The 22,635-nt window shown below is 46.8% G+C and overlaps 1 protein-coding gene across 13 annotated transcripts in view; it reads left to right on the top strand.

The window, feature by feature from the left end:
* Positions 1-22,635, top strand: part of SDCCAG8 (SHH signaling and ciliogenesis regulator SDCCAG8) — a 199,657-nt gene that overhangs the window by 136,472 nt on the left and 40,550 nt on the right. For 10 of the 13 annotated variants that reach the window (XR_013959602.1, XR_013959603.1, XR_013959604.1 and 7 more), the window contains one exon: positions 568-699. The exons of 2 other annotated variants lie outside the window; for them this stretch is intronic. Coding sequence is in view for 8 of the 11 variants with exons in the window: in XM_080650996.1 (XP_080507122.1) it covers positions 568-699 (132 nt within the window). In the remaining 3 variants the exon portion in view is untranslated. Of the gene's footprint in view, positions 1-567; positions 700-3,963; positions 4,164-22,635 lie in introns of those variants that run through there. One more of the 13 variants, XM_080650999.1, reaches the window with a different exon arrangement.

Genomic DNA, 22,635 nt, shown 5'->3' on the forward strand with positions numbered 1-22,635 from the left:
GAAATACAAAAATAAATACCAGAAGAAATAGCTTTAACATTTTTGAAAGTATTTGTCACTGCTCAACTGGGTAGGAAGGAGGTCCAGGGGCCGAGGACTGCCAGTTGTCATTATTATGCCTTTTGAAACTATATGATTTTAATCGTGTGCCATTAAATTAGCTGTGGTACTGAAAAGAAACTACTCCCTCTTATAGAAATTATATGTGGGGTTGCTCCATTAACAGCCTGCTGCTGGCCTAAAATAGACAACTCAGTAAATATTCGATAAATGAATGATGGCCTTTTAAAAAGGGATTTGATCGTTATCATTGTTGTCTGGTTGGCGAAGCCATCTCTACTAGAGTAAGCTGTTACTCCTTTATCTGTCTGCCACTTGAGTCCCTGCCATATAGACCCCTCTTCCAGATAGTTTACAATTTCTGATATATGTTACTTCACATAGCATTTTTATTTACAGTTAGGTTTAAATACGGAGTTTCAGACAATGTCAAGGTTATGCAATCAAAACATGCTCTAGCAGTAAGAACCTCCAACCTTTATTATTCTTGTGCTTTCACTTCTCTAGATCTGCAATAGCCCAGCTCAGTCAAGAGAAAAAGTACGCATACGACAAACTGAGAAAGTTACAGGAAAGAAATGATGAGTTGGAGGAGCAGTGTGTCCAACACGGGAGACTCCATGAGATCATGAAGCAAAGGTAAGAAAACTGTCAACTGATGTGCATATAAACCTGTTGGATTCATAAACAGAATAGGAATTGATACTCCTTTGATACTCCAGATAAATAGCAATAAATAGAATCCATGATTACTCGGCTACGTAAGGGACGTGCTCAAAACCCCCTACTTTTATGTATTTATGCTTTCTCCACTTGGGCTCTTCTTTAATACACAGGGAGGAGAGCACACGTCCTCTTAACTGTTCTCTAAAGACACAGGAGTAGATGTAATACAGAACACTGCAGGGAAACCATCCCCTGTAGAGTGTTCTTTGGTAATGTGATATGGAGGAAGTCCTGAAGTTCTCCCCCAGAAGTTAGGTTCTGTAGGCTTTCTGTAAGGTGAATCACGTAGTAGGCCGAAGAAGGTCAGTATCTAAGCAGAGGTGGTACTGAGAGTGCTTCCCGCTGTTCTCCCCGTGCTGTTGCTGTGATCAGGTTACTCACCCTCTCTGAGCATCAGTTTCTTCATCTGTATCGGGGCTAATAATACCTACTTTGCAGTTGAATATAAAGATCAAATGTAATAAAGAGAAAGCATGTGGCTCATACTAGCCATCTACTCGACAGCATCATGGCATTTACTCTCTTTTTCCAGATGAAGAAACGCACGCTCAGAGAGACTGATGAATTTGCTCAAGGTGGCAGATTAAGTGTAGAGTTCCAACTTGAATCTTTATCTTTTGCCTCCAAACTCCTTTCCTTTTCTGTGCAGTATTTTGTGTAATAAACACAGCCCCTTATTTCCTGTAGAGGTATCGTCTATAATTTCTGTGCAATGATGAATTCCTCAGGAAAAATATTTCAGTGTTTTGCACCACACAGTGAACAGGTCTCCATGGATGCTGATGTCCAACACTGCGGTTGCGCATGTGACAATAGCTGTCAGCCTTCGGCGCGGGGCGGGGTGGGGGGGAGGAAGGGGGGGTGTTTCTGCAAGGACCAGAGAGTAAAATATTTTGGGCCTTGGGGGCCACACGTAGTCTCTGTCCACACAGTTGTCTTCGTTTGGATTCTGACTTGGTTTTTACAACCTTTATATAAACAAAAACCATTCTCAGCTAGAGGGCCAACAATTACATTTGTATATTGCTTTCAAGTTCCCCAAATGCACTCACACGTATTGTCTTACCTTGAAACAAAGCTGGAAAGTAGCTGTTGGTGTCACTGCCGTTTGCAGATGGAGAGGAGTGAGGCTCAGAAAGATGAGGTTGCCAGCTGAGGGCCAGAGAGAAAATTCATCAGTCGTTCACTTGACAAATATTTATTGATTGCTATAACGTGTGATGTTCTCCGCCACCTGCTGGGAATATAACAGCAAAGTAAATGCCGTTCCCGTCTAATCGGGAAACCGGAAGTGCTTCCAGTCTTAGAGGGCAGATGAATGTTGATGAGTAATTTTATAAATATCTAATCAATTGCAGTAAGGATCCGTTCTATGAAAGAGAAATGTACTTTGTGGGGCAAGCACATTTTATAAGGAGATCTGTCTTGACCAGGAGAAGTTTCAGTGAGACAATAACAGTTGAAATGAATCTGTCGGCAACAGGGGAGGGATTACTAGCCTTTGATAGCAGGACTGGCAAACTGTGCCAGCCCACAGCCTTCTGCGTGGCTCAGGGATCTGGGCATGCTTGTCACTTGCATGTCTGTGGCTGTTTTCACACCACAAGGTCAGGCTGGAGCAGCTGAGTCAGAGACCATGACCTTTTGGCCCACAGTCAAACATTTTCTATCACTGGGCTTAATGAACGGACATCACTGGTTACATCTACAAAAATATTTTTAGTAGAAGATTAAGTACAGAAACCATATCAGAGTGGACTGAAAAGTGAGTGTGAGTAGAAAAAGTGAAATAGCAGATTTCAACCTCTATTTTACGAGATGTGAAAGGGAAAGGGGAAAAAGAAGGCAGACAGACCAGCCAACCAGCGGGGGAGGGTGCACTGGGAGGGGCATTTGGGAGCAGAGAACTGTTTGTGTTAAGTCAGAGTGGATGTGAATGTAGTAAATTCTGGTTGCCGCTGTCACTACAGTTGTAAAGTCAGGAAAAGGACATTTTTCAACAATTGGTTTGGAGCTCCTGGTGTCTACAGAGGCCGTCCAGAAAATTCATGTTAAGGATAGCAATGGCATTACTTTCTAGTTATGTTTAATTTTTAAACATATTTTTATTGTTGATAGTATTACAGATATCTTCCATTTCCCCCCCTTAATCCCCTCCTCCTAGCCCCTACCCAACCCCCAGGTCTTCACCACCATATTGCCCGTGTTCATGGGGTCTGCATATAAGTATACTAGAGGCCCAGTGCATGAAATTTGTGCACTGGTAGAGTCGGGTAGGGTCCTTAGGCCTGGCCGGCGGTCAGGGCCGATCTGTGGAGCAACCGGTGGGGCGATAGGGGGGCCCCCCTCTGGCACCCACCTTGGCTGGCCTGGGCCTGCAGGCTGGGTCAGCTCCTGCATTGAGCATCTGCCCCCTGGTGGTCAGTGCACATCATAGTGACTGGTCATTCCACTGGTCATTCAGCAGTTCAGTCTATTTGCATATTAGGCTTTTATATATAGAGATAAGTTCTTTGGTTTATCTCTTCTCATCCCCCAACCCCACATCAAGGTATGTCAGTCTGTCCCATGCCTCCATGCTTCGGGTCTTATCTTGTTGGTCAATTCACTTTGTTTATTAGATTTCACAAATAAGTGAGATCATGTGATATTTGTCTTTCTCAGATTGGCTTATTTCACTTAGCATAATAGTCTCCAGATCCATCCATGCTGTCCCAAAGGGAAAGAGGTCCCTTTTTTACAGCTGCATAGTACTCCATTGTTTAAATGTCCTACTAATTATATTGTAGAGTGAGCATCGGTTCATATACTAGTATTTCCCCATAGAATATAGATCCACCTGAGCCCCATAGTGTAGGCAGAGGTAACGGTCCCTCAAGCCAGTGAAGACTGCTGAGTGCGCTCATGTGGGCTCATGTGGTCACGTTCTCTGTCACAACCCCAGCAATCTGGTTGTTTAGTCACTTATACAGCGTCACATCATTTTTTCTTTCTTATATTAATTATTATCTAAATTATTTGCATAAAAACTATTGACTGAAGACATGGAGCTGCTGATTGAAAGGTAACTAATAATGAGTTTAAAATTAGTATTTTTCTAATAGGAATTTTATTCCCCAGAAACAAATGTTAAAATAGGAAATAGATGATTGATTTTTATCTCATTTGACATTTCAGATTGGGGAGAATTAAGACTGTTCACTATTTTCAGAAAGCACTTGAAGAGAGAAGCCTGTGCTGAAAGTCTCTTCCTCTGTTTGGTGGCAAATGCATATCATGGAGGAAAAGCAAGTTCATGAACTGTTTGCGGCAGGGATAGCATGCAGACGGTTGGCGATGGGAACTTAGCAGATTAAAGAGAATGTTTGTTTTGGGATAATATCTTTATGATATAGAGTGATATTTTCTGAGCGTTTTTTTCAAGAAATTAATTAATTTTGCAAGTGGCTATTCCCCATGAGGTGTGTGTGTGTGTATGCGTGTGTGTGTGTGTGCGTGTGTGTGTGTGTACAGGGGCAGAAACACCATTTTGCAGAAATGTAGAAAAGCAGCATTAAAGTGGCGTTTGAGTCACTCTTTCCCACGATATGCGAAGTCTTGTTGTTGTTGTTAATCCTGAGGATATTCTTTCCATTGATTTTTAGAGAGAGGGGAAGGAAGGTGTAGAGTCAGAGAGAAACATCGATGCGAGAGAGACACATCCATTGGTTGCCTCCCCCATGTGCCCCGACCAGGGCTGGGATCAAGCCTGCAACCAAAGTATGTGCCCTTGACTGGAGTCGAACCCGAGACCCTTCAGTTAGGGGGCTGACACTCTAACCACTGAGCCAAACTGGCTAGGGCTGTATGCAAATTTGAATGTTTATATGCTGGGCAACTGTGTCTTTCGGAGAAAGTAGACACCCATCTAGCTGAGGCATTGCTGACCGGCTGCAAATGTGGGGGCTGGAGGCGGGCGCCTGGCATGGGTGGGTATTAAGATGCCAAATATGCTGTTATGCTCAATTGTTTACTAACCACCAGCGCTACTTATCAGCTACTCCCTCACCTTCTCTTTCTTGTTCGGGTGCCCACTCACCTTTACATACTTTCCCTCCGTCTTTTCACGGTTCTGTGGCTTTGCGTTGGTTCTTTATCTCTAAATGCACACTTGTAGCTCAGTGGATAGAGTGTCGGCCTGCGGACTCAGGGGTCCAGGGTTCGATTCTGGTCAAGGGCATGTACGTTGGTTGCAGGCACATCCCTAGTGGGGGGTGTGCAGGAGGCAGCTGATCCATGTTTCTCTTTCATCGATGTTTCTAACTCTCCCTCTCCCTTCCTCTCTGTAAAAAAAATCAATGAAATATATTTTTTAAAAAATGCACACTTGTGGCCCGATTTTATACTCTCACGCAGTAAAACGGTGTGCCTTCGCGTGGCATTGTATCAGACTCACACTGTGAGGCCGTGTTACCTAAAACCTGAGCCTTCCAAGTTATGAAGCATGGATGTTAAGCAGCCGTGTAGGGCCAGGGAACTGTTCTTTAAACAGTTAGAGGTCGTGGAGACAACGAGCTATCCTAACATCGAGGGGGCTTTACGCAACTCAGGTCAGCATTTAGGACGGAATCAGTCCAAACGGTGGCTGGTCATCATTCCTCGCCCTTTCTGAACTGTGTTGTAAAAAAGGATGCCATGTCATCAGCTTGATTCTTTAGCATCATAGAACTTCATTCAGAAAAGTGGAATTGAAGAAATTTTTATTCACAGCCCCAACCTTAATGTATATGCTGCATATAACATCTGTAGGTATGTCTAGATAATACTGCCAGTTTCCATTGGAAAAAAAAAAAGAAGAAGAAAGAGGGTCTGTCAGGATTGAAGTGAATAAAAACATGTATTTTCAATTCCTAAAATGTCTCAAGTAGGTAGCAGTTACAATAAGTGTATGATGGTTTTGGCGGACGCGTAAATGTGGCCGTGTAGCCATAGGTGGTCATGTTATACCAGAGGTGGTTTTACACCGGCACCCCGAGTGTGTCTTGGGCCGAGGGTTTGAGAAACAGATGTGAGGAGGCTGGCGGACTCGGGCAGATGTGTGTCTGTCCCTCCGGCGTCACTGGCTGTAATTTAACGATAAAAACGTTGCGACCATCTGGAGAGCCAAGCGGCTGAGGTCTGCGCCGGGAAGTACCGAGGCCAGCTTGACTTCATAGACCCTGGATTTTTACAAAGGAGAGCGGTCAGGTCCGGCTGGCGTGGCTCAGTGGTCGAGCATCAACCTATGAACCAGGAGGTCACAGTTCAATTCTCGGTCAGGGCACATGCCGGGGTTTCGGGCTCGATCCCAGTGGGGGGCGTGCAGGAGGCAGCCGATCAATGATTCTCATCAGTGATGTTTCTATCTCTCTCTCCCTCTCCATTCCTCTCTGAAATCAATAAAAATATTTTTTTAAAAAATAAAATAAGGTAAAAATGAAGGAGGTGGGTCAGGCAGTAAGGGCGTGGCGTGCTGCTGGGGTGTGTCTGCGGCCAGTTCCCCGGTGGCCATCCCTCAGCGTCACTCAATGTGACCTCGTGCCGTGACACGCTGCTGCTGGCTTTTATGTTGGCTCCTCCTTTGGGGGAAAGCCCTGATTTTCACAGATAACCTCATCTGCAGAAAGAACATTTCCTAAAAAGCCACAAAGTCCTTGCTGCTGCTGGTATGTGGATCTTACCATTTTTTTTTTCTTTTTAGAGAGAAAAACCAAATTACAGCCTCACTGTCACAGAATCGCCCAATATTGAAAGTTAACGGCTGATTTCTTCTGCACGAAGAAGAGCTTGCTAACGGTCTGGACCACGTTAGGGCCAATTCGGAGACACGCGGGCCTCCCTGGTCCGCAGCGATGCTGGCTGTGTACCTCCAGCGGTTAGAGCCGTTAGAGTTTGTGCTGATTTGCTTGGCGCAGCTCCAGCAAAATCGTCCATTAAAATTCAAATCCATTTCCTAATAATTGAGACAATCAATTTACATTAAACAAGGCCTAATTACAATTTCATGTACAATTTAAATTCTATAGGAACAATCAGTGAGCACTAAAGAGGGACCTCGTGTTGATGCAGAGGGATGTTTTCATAGGCTGCACAAACAGATCTTTCGTATTTCCAAAATAGCTCCCGCACTCCCTGTGGTGTAGGGGACTCTTGTGTTTTATTTGGGTGTGGGGACAAGTGTGTGTCTGTGGCTGCGTGTTTAACAAGGCCAGTGACTTTTTCTCAGTGACACTGACATGGGAAGGGTTGCGATGGAATAAGGTAGATACTAGCTCACTGTTTGACATGGACTGACTCTTATAAAAACAACAAAGAGGCCCTGACCGGTTTGGCTCAGTGGATGAGCGTCGGCCTGAGGACTGAAGGGTCCCAGGTTCGATTCCGGTCAAGGGCATGTACCTTGGTTGCAGGCACATCCCCAGTAGGAGGTGTGCAGGAGGCAGCTGATCGATGTTTCTCTCTCATCGATGTTTCTAATTCTCTCTCCTTCTCCCTCCCTCTCTGTAAAAAAATCAATAAAATATATTTTTTAAAAAAAAGAACAAAGAGGAAGCAGGTTGGCTGATTAGTGAAGTGGGCGTTATGCCGGCCTTTACCTTTGTGAATTAGACCAGGGGCCTGTTGTTCATTCAAAGGGGTTTGGGGCCGGGCCGGCGTGGCTCAGGGGTTGAGCATGGGCCTAGGAACCAGGAGGTCATGGTTCGATTCCCGGTCAGGATATACGCCCGGGTTGTGGGCTCGATCCCCAATGTGGGGCCTGCAGGAGGCAACTAATCAATGATTCTCTCTCATCATTGATGTTTCTCTCTCTCCCTCTCCCTTTCTCTCTGAATCAATAAAAATATATTTTTAATAAGGGGAAGGGGTTGGGGAAGAATGCATGGGGGGGATGAGGTTGCCTTAGTTGCATGCCTCTGTGCCCTGGGAAAGCTTCTCACCCCAGCCAGTGGGCCCCCAATGCAGGCCAACTCCAAGCATGCCCCCCAGGACCCACAACTCTCCCGTGTAAGCTCTGATGAGACTGGCATTGTCCGTCAGGAAATATCACTAGGGAGAATATAGTCAGAGTAATGTCAGGATAGCAAACAAATCCTGTCGGAGCCCGAGAATATATTTGGCTTCCACTTGCTGGCTGGGTCTGCTGCTGTACCCGGTCTGGAATAGAAAGCGGATGTTTCAATCTCTCTCCCTCTCACGTTGCGCCTGCCCCTCCTGTCTTCCTTCCGCTCCCGTGTTAGTGCACTTACTATTTTTATTAGTTTTTATTTATATTCTAATTTTAATATTTGCCACTTGTGTGGATAACACATTAATTTTTAATGAAATATTTTCAGACTCTTGGAATAGCTGAATTAGAGAAGAAAACGAAGTTGATACCCACTCCAAGGCAGGGTATAAACTGAATATTAAGCTGCTAACTTTTCCCACTCACAAGTGGCAAATGGTTGTTTTAAAAGATGAAATGTACTTAGATCTAAATCTCTTATCTTGGTGTAATTTTTGTGGCACAAAGAGTAATTCAGGCACCATTCTCCTAATTAAAATGAAAGATCAAAATAGCATGTCAGGCAGCGCCCTTCAGGAATTTTCTTTTTATCTAGAGTCACGTATTTTTGTCAAGCCTTGTTGCTGTTAAAAAAAATTCAATTGTGACTAAAGTTGAGTCTGGAGCTTAATTTTTCATTTTAGCTCTGTTGCAGAATAAACGTGTTAAGGAAGGTGGCATCTGTGTCTTTGAATAGCTCTTCTCCAGTTAGTAATTGTTTGTAGGTTTGTATTTGCAAAATTAATACTGGAAAATATTTAAACAGTTTTATATTGCTTACTATTCCCAGAACTACAGCTTTATAACCTACTTTGGAATGGTAAAGTAATAATAATGGTTTCTTACAAACTTTTTTATTCAAGAAAGTATAAACAATTGAGCTCTAACATCTTGGAGACTTTTTTCCTCATTCTGAAATTATAAAAATATCAATTTCATGTTGGTAACTCAAATCTTATTTGAATAATTATATGTATATTCTCTTCTTTGTGCTTAAAATTTTTAAATTACTTTTCTCAGGAAAAGTTACTTATTCTTAATAATGAATTTATATTTTTCCAAGTATTTATGATTTGTATTTCAAATAATCTATACTAATAAAAGGGTAATATGCTAATTAGTGCAGATGTCTTCCGGACATCCATCCTGACGAATCCACAGTAGCTGCAAGGCCCGGGGCTCATGGCAGCTGTGGGCTCAGGCAGCCGCCGTGGCCGGCAGTGGCAGCAGCAGTGGGGTGATGGGGGCGGCACCTTCGCCTGATCAGCCCAGTCACCTCCTGTGGTGAGCGGGCCTAAGCCATCAGTAGGACATCCCCTGAAGGCTCCTGGACTGTGAGAGGGGGCAGGCCGGGCTGAGGAACCTCCCCACCCCCCAGTGCACTAATGTTTGTGCACCGGGCCTCTAGTAATAATTATTTTATGGAACCCTGTCCATCTTATATGAGCTGAATTGCCTAGAGTGGTATTTTAAAGAATCAGAAGAGACCTGGATGATTATATAGTCCAACTCCTTCTTGTCATCTACCGCTCACCCTCTATTCGTACCCCAACACAGACACTTTCTAATTGAGGAAACTGAGACCCAAAGAGACACGTGACTGCAAGACCACACACAGTTCAGGCAGCGACCAGAATCTGTTTCCTGACTTGTGGTCCCGTGTTTCCCAGGTACCTACTCCATAACGGAGATGTTCCCAGAATAGGGAGGCGGCCAGGGACTAGTGATCAGGAGGAAAAGGTGAAGTGCAGATCAATAATTAGATGTTCAGTGGAAACTGTCTTACCCCACAAGCCTGAGACCAGAAGTTGGACGGTTAAGTGAAAGGTGGGGAAACCCTACCAAGGACTGTCTGATGTATGTGTTGGGTCAAGACATTCCCTTTGTGTATAGACCCCTGATTGGGGGTGCACTTCATTTTCCCTAGAAAACCCTACCAGATTCACCTCTTTTGCTGCACCCAACTCTGGGTTCTCTGGACCAGCCGAGAACACGGACGCTAGGCAGCCTCCACAAGCCGTCCCATTCCCCTGCCCCCACCCTGAGCCCCCGCAGGCCTTGCGTGCACACCTCACTTGGCAGCCCTTTAAAGCACTCAGCTTTGTTGACTCTTTCTAAATGACTCTACGCTTTTCATAGACTCAGCAAACTCTTTTTTTAACAACCATACCTCTGAGTTCACTAAAAATTAATAATGCTTATGTAAGCAGCGAAACAGGTTTGGGAAGAAACAAGCGACCTTGGGAAGTGGAAGGGGTGGGAGCAGCTGGGCCCATCAGCCTGGAGAGTGGCCGTCGGTGGCCATTGTACTGAGTGTCCCTGGGCGTCACTCATCCACGTAGCAGGACAGGAAAGCGTTGGCTCAGGCGGCGACCCGGGGAAGTGCTGCCTGTCGGAGAGCTTCTGCTGGGCCTTGGAAGGAAGTACTAGAGTCAGGCAGATGGAGATGGACGGCATCCTAACTGGTTTTATAAGAAGAATCTGCATTGCATTTTCTAAAAATATACATTTTTTACTTACATCAGAGAGGAGAGGAGAGGGAGAGAGAGATGGAAACATAAATGATGAGAGAGAACCATGGATCAGCTGCCTCCTGCACACCCCTCACTGGGGATGGAGCCTGCACCCCGAGCATGTGCCCTGACTGGGAATCAAACCATGAACTGTGACCTCCTGGTTCATAGATCGCCGCTTAACCACTGAGCCCCAGCGGCCGGCTCAGCACTGCATTCTCCATGCACAATTTTTCTTTCGTACCAGAGACAGACCTGGAGGCAGAAGGGAAGGTCTTTGTTCTTTCTTGCTTTCTCTTCCCCCGGGGAGGAAGGCCAGCCTCCCGCCTCCGAGCTGGGCCCGTGGAGCATTCTTATGCCAAGCAGACTGTCCACAGCTGCTTGGCAGTCCAAGCAGTGGCTGCTGCTCAGCCTAGAGGGTCGCCCTTCATGGTCCGGTTTTCGGATGACCTGCTATGCATTCAAGGATGCTCGGGGCTTCAGCCTGCTGTCTTTAGGGAGCTGACCTGCTCCTTGCTTAAAGTCCTGGAAGGATTGCTTTCTTAGGAAAAATGCTGCTGAAAATGCAATGGTTTCAAAATGGGTTTAGGTGAACTCTTGGATTAAAAACCCATTCCTTGCCTGGCTGGCATGGCTTGGTGGTTGAGCATCCACGTATGAACAAGGAGGTCACAGTTCTATTCCCGGGTGTGGGCTCGATCCCCAGCAGGGGGCGCGCAGGAGGCAGCCAATCAACGATTTTCTCTCATCATTGATGTTTCTCTCTCTCTCCTTTCCTCTCTGAAATCAATAAAAAATACATATTTTTTAAAAACCCATACCTTGCTTTTAAAGGGTACACGAATGCATGAAGTCTCCTTCCGAAACAAGGAATGAACAAGTCAATAAGTAATGAACAACTATCCTCTCTCTAAATTGGGAGAATGGAGTCCTTCCACTCTTCCTTTTAATTATTTTATTTTTTGGTCTAAGCTTCCATTCCACTTTCCTTTCTTAAGTAGGTCATAGTGTTTATCAAGATGACGATTATAGCACACAGCTGCTTCCCCCACCGCGTGCCGTGTTACCGCCTCTTCTCTCCTTGGCCGCATTCGCTCTGGCCCGGGGGGGGGGGGGGGGGGGGGCGGGGCAGCAGCTCCCCATACGTATTCCCTGGGCAATGAGCCCGACACATGGCCTTTGAGAAGAGGATGCCTTAGTCTGGGGACAGATTGTATAAACTATCTACTCTTTGGAGAATCAGAACGCTCATCTGTATAGTAAAAGCCTTGAGAAGTCTTAGAAATTATTCATCCATCGTAAAGTTTCAGTTGCCTTTAGTGAAAATATTAATAAAAGAAAAAATATTTGTAAATGTTTAAAACTTGACAGACCAGGGTGTGAGGATGTGGTGTGAAGGCCACAAACGGAGGGCAGGGTGTCTCTGGAAATATCACCGCACTGAGTGTGGGAGTGACCCGGGGCGCTTCCTGGGGACCTGAGTGGCTCTCCCTCGCTCTGTCTTCATCTTTCCTCCCCTCAGCCCTGGGGTTTATCTTGCATTATTTCCTTTCTGCTGCAGCGTGATTCCAAGTCCATGCTTTCTAACCCCTAGGCAGGAAGGGCTGCCCGTGGCTGTCGCTGCTGCACACACCCGCACGCCAACACTTGAGCCTGTTACCCACGGTGGGGCGTGGGGTATGACTGGTCCAGGCCACTGAGGCTGTGCCTTGGAATGGCTTAGAGAGGAGGAGTCCTGGACCTAGGCTGCCGCTTCTACCACCTTGCTGGCTATTTTCCTCGGTTCATGGGCTCGCCAAGAGGATTTTTTAATAGATTTTTAAAAAAATATGTTTTTATTGATTTTAGAGAGAGAGGAAGGAAGAGGGATAGAGAGATGGAAACATGGATGAGACATGTCAATCGGCTGCCTCCTGCACACCCCCCACTGGGGATCAAGCCCGCAACCCAGGCATGTGCCCTGACTGGGAATCGAACCACAGACCTCTTGGTTCATGGGTCAGTGCTCAACCACTGAGCCACACTGGCTGGGGTCCAAAGGGAGTTTTTGTTGTCATTATGGTCTTCCTTTTTCTGAGATCTAGAATAATTTCTGAATATATAGAGAAAGAAGACTGGTATCCATCAATTTATTGATTGGTTCAGTCATTGTTTAGACCAGTGGTTGGCAAACCGCGGCTCGGGAGCCACATGCGGCTCTTTGGCCCCTTGAGTGTGGCTCTTCCACAAAATACCACGTGTGGGCGCGCACACGTACAGTGTGATTGAAACTCCGTGGCCCATGCGTAGAAGTTGGTTTTCGGCTCTCAAAAGAAATTTCAATTGTTGTACAGTTGATATTTGGCTCTGTTGACTAATGAGTTTGCCGACCACTGGTTTAGATATATGCTATTCAGATGTCTACTGCGTGCCAGCTGTGGTAGGGACCTGTCCTGGGCTTAGGGATTGAAAAGATGCACAGGGCTTGCCTTGGAGAATTCAGGCCAGACGCTCTTGCTGTGCTTCCGGCAGCCTGGATGGCTGTCCCTTCTCTGTCCGGAGCCCTCATGTCTTAGGACCAGGTCAGCTCTCACGTCTGCAGTGAAGACTTTCTTAACTCTGCTCTCCGCTCTCAAAGCAGGACGCTTTGTTCAAACACCTCTTTGATCAAATGCAGCATCTTTATTCCTGGAAAGTCTGACTCCTTACCAGGGGTCCTCAAACTTTTTAAACAGGGGGCCAGTTCACTGTCCCTCAGACCATTGGAGGGCCGGACTGTAGTTTTAAAAAAACTATGAACAAATTCCTATGTGCACTGCGGGCCCGGGACGAGTCGGCTGCTAAGCAGGACAGGCAGCGGCACCCAGCGGGCCGGATAAACGTCCTCGGCGGGCCGCATGTAGCCCGCGGGCTGTAGTCTAAGGACGCCTGCTAGACCATGAACTCCTTAAGCCCAGGAAACACACCGTGCTCATCTCTGTCTCTCCAGCTTGTAACACTGGTCCAGGCACTTAGTTAATGAGCACACAACTTAAAAAAATTTTTTAATCTCCTAGCTCATCTTTCCCAGTCTCTCAAAACTGTAGAAGGGAAAAAATAACGAGACCAAAACAGGTTGATGTGTGTGTATGACTTTTAAAAAAATATTTTACAGCCCTAGCTGGTTTGGCTCAGTGGCTAGAGTGTCAGCCTGCAGACTGAACGATCCCAGGCTCGATTCCAGTCAAGGGCACATGCCTAGGTTGCAGGCTCAATCCCCAGTGGGGGGCGTGCAGGAGGCAGCCCATCAATGATTCTCTCTCAGCATTGATGTTTCTATCTCTCTCGTCCTCTCTGAAATCAATAAAAATACATTAAAAAATATTTTCAACCTCTCATTTATATCTTCACATTGGAAAAAAACCACTCAATACTAGTGTGTCTAATTACTGCCATTAAATAAAATAAATCTAAAGTTTTATTGTATGATGATTTACATCCAGTGAGCACTCAATAAATATTCCTCACAACATAAAATACTAAAGGCCTGATGAACGAAATTGCCCCGGCTCCGTCCAGAAGGTCGTCCGAAGGAAGTCCGGAAGGATGTGTGGTCTAATCAGCATATTATACTTTTATTATTATAGATGCTTCCATCTCATTAAAACTAGAATGGCTGCTCCCTGTGTTCAGGCCACTAAAAGACTCATTGTGCTATTAGCTGTGAATCACAAACCCTCCTCTGCGTGTCTGGGGGAGTGCGAATGTGCTGATGGAAGAGAACTCTGTTGAGGATGATCAGGTATCTCATTTGCCATCAATCGAATTTTCAAATGTTAAGTTGCTAGAATAGCTGCTGATCCTGGCTAAGTCGATTCTCTCCACTGCAGCAAAATATGTGTATTTTTAAAATCAGATAATTCAGTCTCTAATCCAAATTGTATTTGCTTTCTTGCCTTCAGACTCTGTCTGTGGCTGGGACTGTGTGTTTAAAGTTCAGCTTTGTGTGTGGTATTCCTGTGATGATTTCAGCCCATAAGATCAGATGTTTATAAAAGCCAACCCGAGACCATACAGCAGTTTAGCAGCAAATTCCTGCTCTGGGTATTTAACGATAATGGGATCTTCCTATGGGCTTTGCAGACACTCAGATTACTAGGGAAATGTAAGTACAGCCCATTTGGCAAATTCTTACACTTCAAGTCACAAATTTGCCTCTTGATTGTGCTTTTCTTCGCACCTAGCTGAGAATCTTGCCTGGTGCTTTTTTAAATCCTCTCATTTACATACTGGGGTAAATTTAAAATGAGAACAGATGAAGGCTGCTAAGCTTCTCTATTTCACTGATGAATATGGTATTTTGCTTCAACCATCTAGCTGTTCTATATGCAGTGACCTTTAAAGCATGCACTAGATACTTCTTCTCATGTGCTGTGCGAGGCGGGCTATTGGTACTGTCTTCCCTTGGCGACCTGAGGCTCAGGCCAGAGGCCACGCGGAGCCCCTGGGAGCCTTCTGCAGGGGTGCTGGAAGTCCGTTTCCATTCCCAGGCTCCCACCTGCTCATCGGGCGGAGGGGCCTCCTGCACCTGTGGTTTCCTTGGCGCTGGGAGGTGATGCATCCACCCACAAGGCATTGCTCCTTGTCCTGCAGCCCCGCACGCCATAGTGGATGTCACTGCACCTGTAGGGTGGGTGTTAGAAGGTATATTGTAAGTCTGAGTAAGAAAAGAGGTGGTGTGTTTTGAGTGGCTAATATGGTTTCGATTCCCGCAAAGTGTAATAGGTCTCATTTGCTATTGGTGCTTATAGGAATCTTGTTCTTCAAAGGAGCAAGTATTTTCTCTGATGCCTCTCCAAGGTATCAAAGAGAAACCTGAGCCCTGGCCGGTGTGGCTCAGTGGATAGAGCGTCGGCCTGCAGACTGAAGGGTCCCAGGTTTGATTCTGGTCAGGGCACATGACTGGGTTGTGTGCTCGATCACCAGTAGGGGGGCAGCTGATCAATGATTCCCTCTCATCATTGATGTTTCTATCTCTCTCTCTCTCTCTCTCCCTCTGAAATCAATAAAAATATATTTTTTTTAAAAGAAGAAGAAAAAATAGAGAAACCCGGGCCTGACAGGCATTAAAATAGTAAAAACAGATTTTATTCAGGAGCTATTGCAACAGGGGGAAGCACACCTCAGTACAGAACAGGGTTCAGTTCCAAATACAGCGCGGAAAAGGGGTTTAGAGCCAAGGAGTAGGATGGGGAGAACAGTAGATAAAAAATTACCAGGAGGAAGCATCAGGCCAAGGTGATTGTGTGCCACCCAGGATGGGGAAGGTAAAGGGATTTGACCGGGTGTCCAGGTTGATCAGGCATCCGAGGAGGGGGATTCTCCCAGAACTGGGCAGCTTCTTGCTAAAACTGGGCAACGCAGGCCTGACAAGGACGGACATTGAAGGCCAAGGTCAAAGGCTAGTTGACATGAAGGCTTAGAGGTGAAATCCTATATAATAAAAGCCTAATATGCAAATTGTCCCTGCTACCAGGAATTCAACCAGGGAGCGGGGCCAGCCCACCAACCGCCCACGGCCCCTCCCCCTGGCTGACCCCACCCCCAATCGGCCACCCCAAACCTGATGGGGGACAGGGTTGGCCGGCCATCCTCCCGTGTGCCCTCCCCCTGGCAGGCCTAGCCGATCGGCCCAGATCGGGGCAGGCAGGCCAGACCCCGCCTGTGCACAAATTCATGCACCGGGCCTCTAGTTATTAAATAACTGAGCTTCCTTTCCCAGCCAGTGTGGTCCAATGGTTGAGCATCAACATATGAATGAGGAGGTCACAGTTAGATTCCAGGTCAGGGCACATGCCTGGGTTGCGGGCTCGATCCCCATTGTGGGGCGCGCAGGAGGCAGCCGATCGTGATCCTCTCTCATCATTGATGTTTCTCTCTCTCCCTCTCCCTTCCTCTCTGAAGCCAATAAAAACAGCACCAGAACTCCCTAAAACGCTCGCTCTTCCTGTAACCACACTGCCTCCTGCTGGTGGAGACCTGTCTGAGCAGCTGAGGGAGCAGCTCTGGGTCTGTCCCTGCATCTTGCGTAGCGAGCAGCACAGCACTCGGACCCCTGTGTGCTCGGGTTTAATAAACACGACAAACGCCGTGCGCCGGGCGGTGGCTGGCCGGCCGGAGAAAGCTTCCTAGGCGACATGCATAGCCCCATAGCATAGCCATGTAACGGTGTTCATCCTAGTCTCAATACTCAAAATCAGTATTCATTTAAAGTGACGCGCAGTTCATTATAAAAATGCCCAAGTTCCTAAGGCAAGAAATACCCAGGGCACGGTTTTAAGGAAAAGTGCGATTTTAAGAGAAGGGGATCTTCCCATGTCAGAACGAAGGGATGAAAGGGTTTAAATCCGTAGCAGAAAAGGCCCGGGAGACTTTGAGGTTTTCTTTTTCCCCAACATGAGGGAGTGGGCCGACTGCTAACCAGTTCATTCTTCTCTGCTGCCTCCCTCGCTCACACTCCGGGTGCTAAGAGACTGGGGGCTCTGAACATTAACAAATGACCCTAATTCAGAACGTCTCACTCCACATCCCGCTGGATTGAAAGCCACGCCCTTGTGGGTATATTTCACTCTAGGCAAAGCCAATCTATTAAATCCAGATTTAAAAAATGGGTTCCCCCAGTGGCCATTCTTCACTTAGCAGCGTCATTCATCGTAGTAAGTTCCCCTGGTGATGCTCAGACGTGGGATTCGTTTCCTAGGACCCTGTGTTTGGGCCACGTTCCAGGGCAGAGGACGTCTGATGATTGTTACCAACAAGCCGGCAGCTGGTGTCACCAGCTTGGACACTGTCCTGGGCCCCAACGAAACCAAAACACGGATCAGAATGGTCTCTGCACTCAGGCATGTGTGTTTCAGGCGCAGGGACCTGTGGCACCGCGTGGCCCCCGTGCTGGGGGCTGGGGCTGAGCGCCGGCTTCCTTCTCTGGCCTTCGTCTTCCTGGTTTTCTGTTCCTCCACCTGCTTGTCCATCGGATGAACCAGAAGCCCCTGGCGTGGGTCGGGTTGGAAGGCCTGCTCCTCAGCTTTCTCTCCGGTCTGCTATGGAAGGGACGCCTGGCATAGTTAGCTCTGAGAAAGGCACTCAGGTTCCCTGTCATCCTGGCCCCGGCCCGGGCCCCGGCCGGCGGGGAAGCTCCCTTATTGGCTCTGTGGCCGCCTGGGTCATGCAGGGGACTCAAGGTCACTGCCGTTCAGGTCATTCAAAGCTAAAAGCTGTGGGGGCATTCCAGGAGATTAGTGTAAGGAACCTGCAGGAATATCTGGTGACAAATGTGGGGATATAATTGTGACATCAATCATCTTTTTATTTTTATTTAAAAATGTATGTCTCCAGCTGTATTGAAACCAGGATGGGGGAATCTGCTCAGAGGAAATGATAAAAAGAAATTCGAATGAGCTGTGTCTGTGATTGTCTTCATGCAGATACAATCGATAGAGAAAACCAACCTTTCAGCTTTTATTTTGACACCCATATGCCAAGGTCATTCCCAGCGTTTTTTAAAAAGGCAGGGAAGTAGTTTACTTGTTTGTTTTTGGTGAGTAGGGAGGCTTATGGGTTTTGTTTTTTTTTTTTTCTATTTTCATCATCATTCCCTCTTATTGTGATTCTCCTGGACGTGTGTTCTGATCTGATTTAACATTTTTATTGTCGAATGGGACCGGCAGAGTCAGAGTTCCAGTAGGAAATCTTTTTCTACTTGATACTACAGATTTAATCAATATTAAATACACTCAGCAGGCTGTCTTTTAAAGAACACTTGTTTTTAAGGGTTTGTGCATTCCTTGGGGGTGGGGTGGGGAGGAGAAGCGACCAAATCTGCTTTATTCTGATTCTAGGGGAGCAGGTCATCACCGCACATATAGTGATGAACCCCAAAAAGGAGAATGGGTGGTGGAACCACAGGTTTTTATCACACGTGCTGGAAGCATTGATGCTTTGTGTTAAATGGACCTTTTATTCTTTTCCGTCAGTTGCATGTTGCTTTGTAATAGTTTACTGATTATTTCAGAATTTTTCTTTATGGAAAGGGTCTTACAAATATTCACATTCAGTGTGTGTCTATTCTGTTGATCCTGAAGACACGTAGAAATTTTATTGAGTGTTACATCAGCAGTGAAAATAATCACAAAACTAAAAATAATTCATGTAAACGTTCGCCTTGTTCATTAGTTGGTTTGAGGTCCAAAACAGTTCTTTCCTTTTAAATTGATCAGGTTTTTAAAATATATTTTTTATTGATTTCAGAGAGGAAGGGTGGAGGGAGAGAGATAGAAACATTAATGATGAGAGAGAATCATTGATCGGCTGCCTCCTGCTCGCCCCACATTGGGGATCGAGCCCGCCACCTGGCCATGTGCCCTGACGGGGAATCAAACCGTGACCTTCTGGTTCATAGACCGACGCTCAACCACTGAGCCATGCCGGCCGGACTGAACGGATCGTTTGTAGCTGATAATGTTAAGAGTCGTGCGGAAGCCCTGCAGAATATACAGGGAGAGAACCCCCTGACAGGCTTTGCGTGGCCTGTCAGAGTCCAGGCATGTCCCCGCCTTCCTTTGTTGACGGGCACCAGGCACGGCGAAACAGCTTTTCAAATGCAGTGTGGTTATTTCTGAGCTTTCTGCTCGGAGCCTTCCTGGCTCACACGTGGCATTTATGATGCTGACGGCTGATGTGAAGTACAGTATTGACGTCCAGCTTTTCCTTAGTTTCAAAAAGCTTTGTCCTGAAACACCGATTTAAGGCGCTCAAATTTGATTCTTAAAAGGGAGGTCATTTCTGTGTTTGGATCACGCACCCTCACGTGTGCTTTGTGAATGTCAGTTGGCACTTTCTCACCCCTCGTTACGTGGTTATCCCGGGTGGTTATTATCACTGATTAATATGAGGACACCGAGAGATGGGGATTTTTAAAAAAATATGTTTTTATTGATTTCAGAGAGGAATGGAGAGAGAGAAAAATCAATGATGAGAGAATCATTGACTGGCTGCCTCCTGCACCCGCCCCCCCACTGGGGATCGAGTCCGCAACCCAGGCATGTGCCCTTCAGTCCACAGGCTGCGGCTCTATCCACTGAGCCAAGCCTGCCAGGGCGAGACAGGGATTTGTTGACTTACACTGAGAGACAGCATTGCTGCTAGACTGTTGTTACGTGTTTTCTTCTTTTTGGCTGCAATAACCAAGACATCTCTCTCTGTCAGAAATATAACATCAAGCCCTGGCCGGTTTGGCTCAGTGGATAGAGCGTCGGCCTGCAGACTAAAGGGTCCCAGGTTCGATTCCAGCCCAGGGCACATGCCTCGGTTGTGGCCTAGATCCCCCCAGTAAGGGGCATGCAGGAGGCAGCCAATCAATGATTCTCTCTCATCATGGATGTTTCTATCTCTCTATCTCCTTCCTCTCTGAAATCAATTAAATACACACACACACACACACACACACACACACATATATATATATATATTTTTTTTTTAAAGAAATATGTCTATCAAGTCTCCTGGTGTGGCTAGAGACCTCCCTGTAGGCCTCAGGACCCATCTCAAAAGGTGGGCTCAGGAGGCACAAGGCAGGGTTCTACTTGACTTTGACTTCTGTGCAGGCCTGAGCAGGTCATGACCCTCAGCACTATAGTTCTTAGGAAGAAGGCTGACTAGTCAACAAAGACAACCTTGAGGTCTTTGCTGTAAGAGAAATGCATCCACACTTTTGCTCCCCGGCCAGGACCCTGCCTCTCTCATTTTGTGCTGGGGTCTTCCTGGTTCCTGGCCGCCGCCTCCTCCCACAGTCTCCACAGTCTGATGACTTTAAATAATGTATGAAACCTCTTGCCACTATGTAAATTTCCCAGCACTCCTTACAATAACAATACTTAGTATTTAATTATATAGCACTAGTGGCCCAATGCACGAATGAAGATTCGTGCAAGAATGGGCCTTCGTTCCCCTGGCTGCCGGCACCGCCTTCACTCTGGCCAGAGCAGCCTTTCTGCCTTCCCACACTGCCCAGAGGCCCTGAGAGGCTGGGGTGGTGCGGAACACCCCATCCCCGGCCGCTCGGTGCCTGCGTATGCAAATTAACCTTCCAGCTTTGTTGGGTTAATTTGCATATTCACTCCTGATTGGCTGGTGGGCATCATGAAGATACGGTCAATTAGCATGTTACTCTTTTATTAGGTAGATAATAAATGTGTAATAATAATCAGCATGATATCATTATTAAAGCAGTTAATTTTAGATAGTACCTACTCTACACTAGAATTTAGAACATTGTTCTTGTTCTAAGCACTTACCTTTATTAACATGTTTAATTCTTATAACACCCCTACAGGGCATGTGCTAGCCTTGTCCCTGTCTTACCAATGAGGCACAGAGAGGTTAAGGAACTGGCCCAAGGTCACCCAGCTCCTAAGACAGAGGCCGGGCAGTGTTGCTATGAAGAGGGGATGCTAATATGAAGAATCTTAGAAGCATTCTGCTCCCATAATAGTGAAAAAAACAAAGCATCCTGTTAGTCCCAGTAAGACATGGCATTATTTCATGTCCCCATTATCTGTGCTTTGAGCTGTTTTCCTGCCATTAAACTGCCACTATGTCCCACAAGGAGCATCTGATCTGATTCTGAATCAAGTCCTAATGTCTATACCTTACATTTCATGCCTTACACACCTGTGCCTTATACACCTGTGTCTTACATCTGATGCCTTACACACCTGTGCCTTACACACCTGTGTCTTAAATCTGATGCCTTACACACCTGTGCCTTACACACCTGTGTCTTACATCTCATACCTTACATACCTGTGTCTTACACACCTGTGCCTTACACACCTGTGCCTTACATCTCATACCTTACATACCTGTGTCTTACACACCTGTGCCTTACACACCTGTGTCTTACATCTCATACCTTACATACCTGTGTCTTACACACCTGTGCCTTACACACCTGTGCCTTACATCTCATGCCTTACACACCTGTGCCTTACACACCTGTGCCTTATAGCTCTGTGCCTTACACACCTGTGTCTTACACACCTGTGCCTTACACACCTGTGCCTTATAGCTCTGTGCCTTACACACCTGTGCCTTACACACCTGTGCCTTATATCTCTGTGCCTTATATCTCTGTGCCTTACACACCTGTACCTTACACACCTGTACCTTACACACCTGTGCCTTATATCTCTGTGCCTTACACACCTGTGTCTTACACACCTGTGCCTTACACACCTGTGCCTTACATCTCATGCCTTACACCTCTATGCCTTACATCTCTATGCCTGGCATATGTACCTTAAGCATTAGTATCCTCTGTCTGTATGTGAAAGTCTTATCATCTTATCGATGGAATAAAATGAGGTAGAGAGAGTGAAATATTGACAGTTTCGAGTATGTTTATGTCCCTTAAATCTAAGCAGACTGATGACCACGGAGAAGAAAAAAAGAGCAGCAATGATTTAAAAGAAGAGAATGGCAGAAAGGGCATTTCAGTAGAATCCTTCTTTTCGATGATAAAACGTGCTTCCTATTATTGACAGTTTCCTCGGACATCACACCAGGTGCCCCCCTCAGTCCTCCAAGGTTTACCCGAGGCTACAGACAGGGGAACCGGGGCTCCGGGGAAGGAGGTGTGAGCACCGCTCACATTCCCCATGTGGGAAGCTGGACCATAACAGGCTTGTCTGGCTCCGTAGCTGCAATACCTCGCTGTCTCTCTGCCCGTAAGGGAAGACGGGCCTCCCTGGCCGTGTGGCTGGGGTGGTTGGGTGGCTTCGCTGCAATCTCGCTGTCTCTCTGCCCGTAAGGGAAGACGGGCCTCCCTGGCCATGTGGCTGGGGTGGTTGGGTGGCTTCGCTGCAATACCTCGCTGTCTCTCTGCCCGTAAGGGAAGACGGGCCTTCCTGGCCGTGTGGCTGGGGTGGTTGGGTGGCTTCGCTGCAATACCTCGCTGTCTCTCTGCCCGTAAGGGAAGACGGGCCTCCCTGGCCATGTGGCTGGGTGGTTGGGTGGCTTTGCTGCAATACCTCGCTGTCTCTCTGCCCGTAAGGGAAGACGGGCCTCCCTGGCCATGTGGCTGGGTGGTTGGGTGGCTTTGCTGTAATACCTCGCTGTCTCTCTGCCCGTAAGGGAAGACGGGCCTCCCTGGCCGTGTGGCCGGGTTGGTTGGGTGCCTTCCCGTGCACCGAAGGTTGCCGGTTTGATTCCCAGTCAGGGCACGTGCCCGGGTTGCAGGCTCGATCCCTGGTGTGGGCA

This window comes from Plecotus auritus (genome assembly GCF_963455305.1).
Source record: "Plecotus auritus genome assembly, chromosome: 14".
NCBI classification, from domain to species: Eukaryota; Metazoa; Chordata; class Mammalia; order Chiroptera; family Vespertilionidae; genus Plecotus; species Plecotus auritus.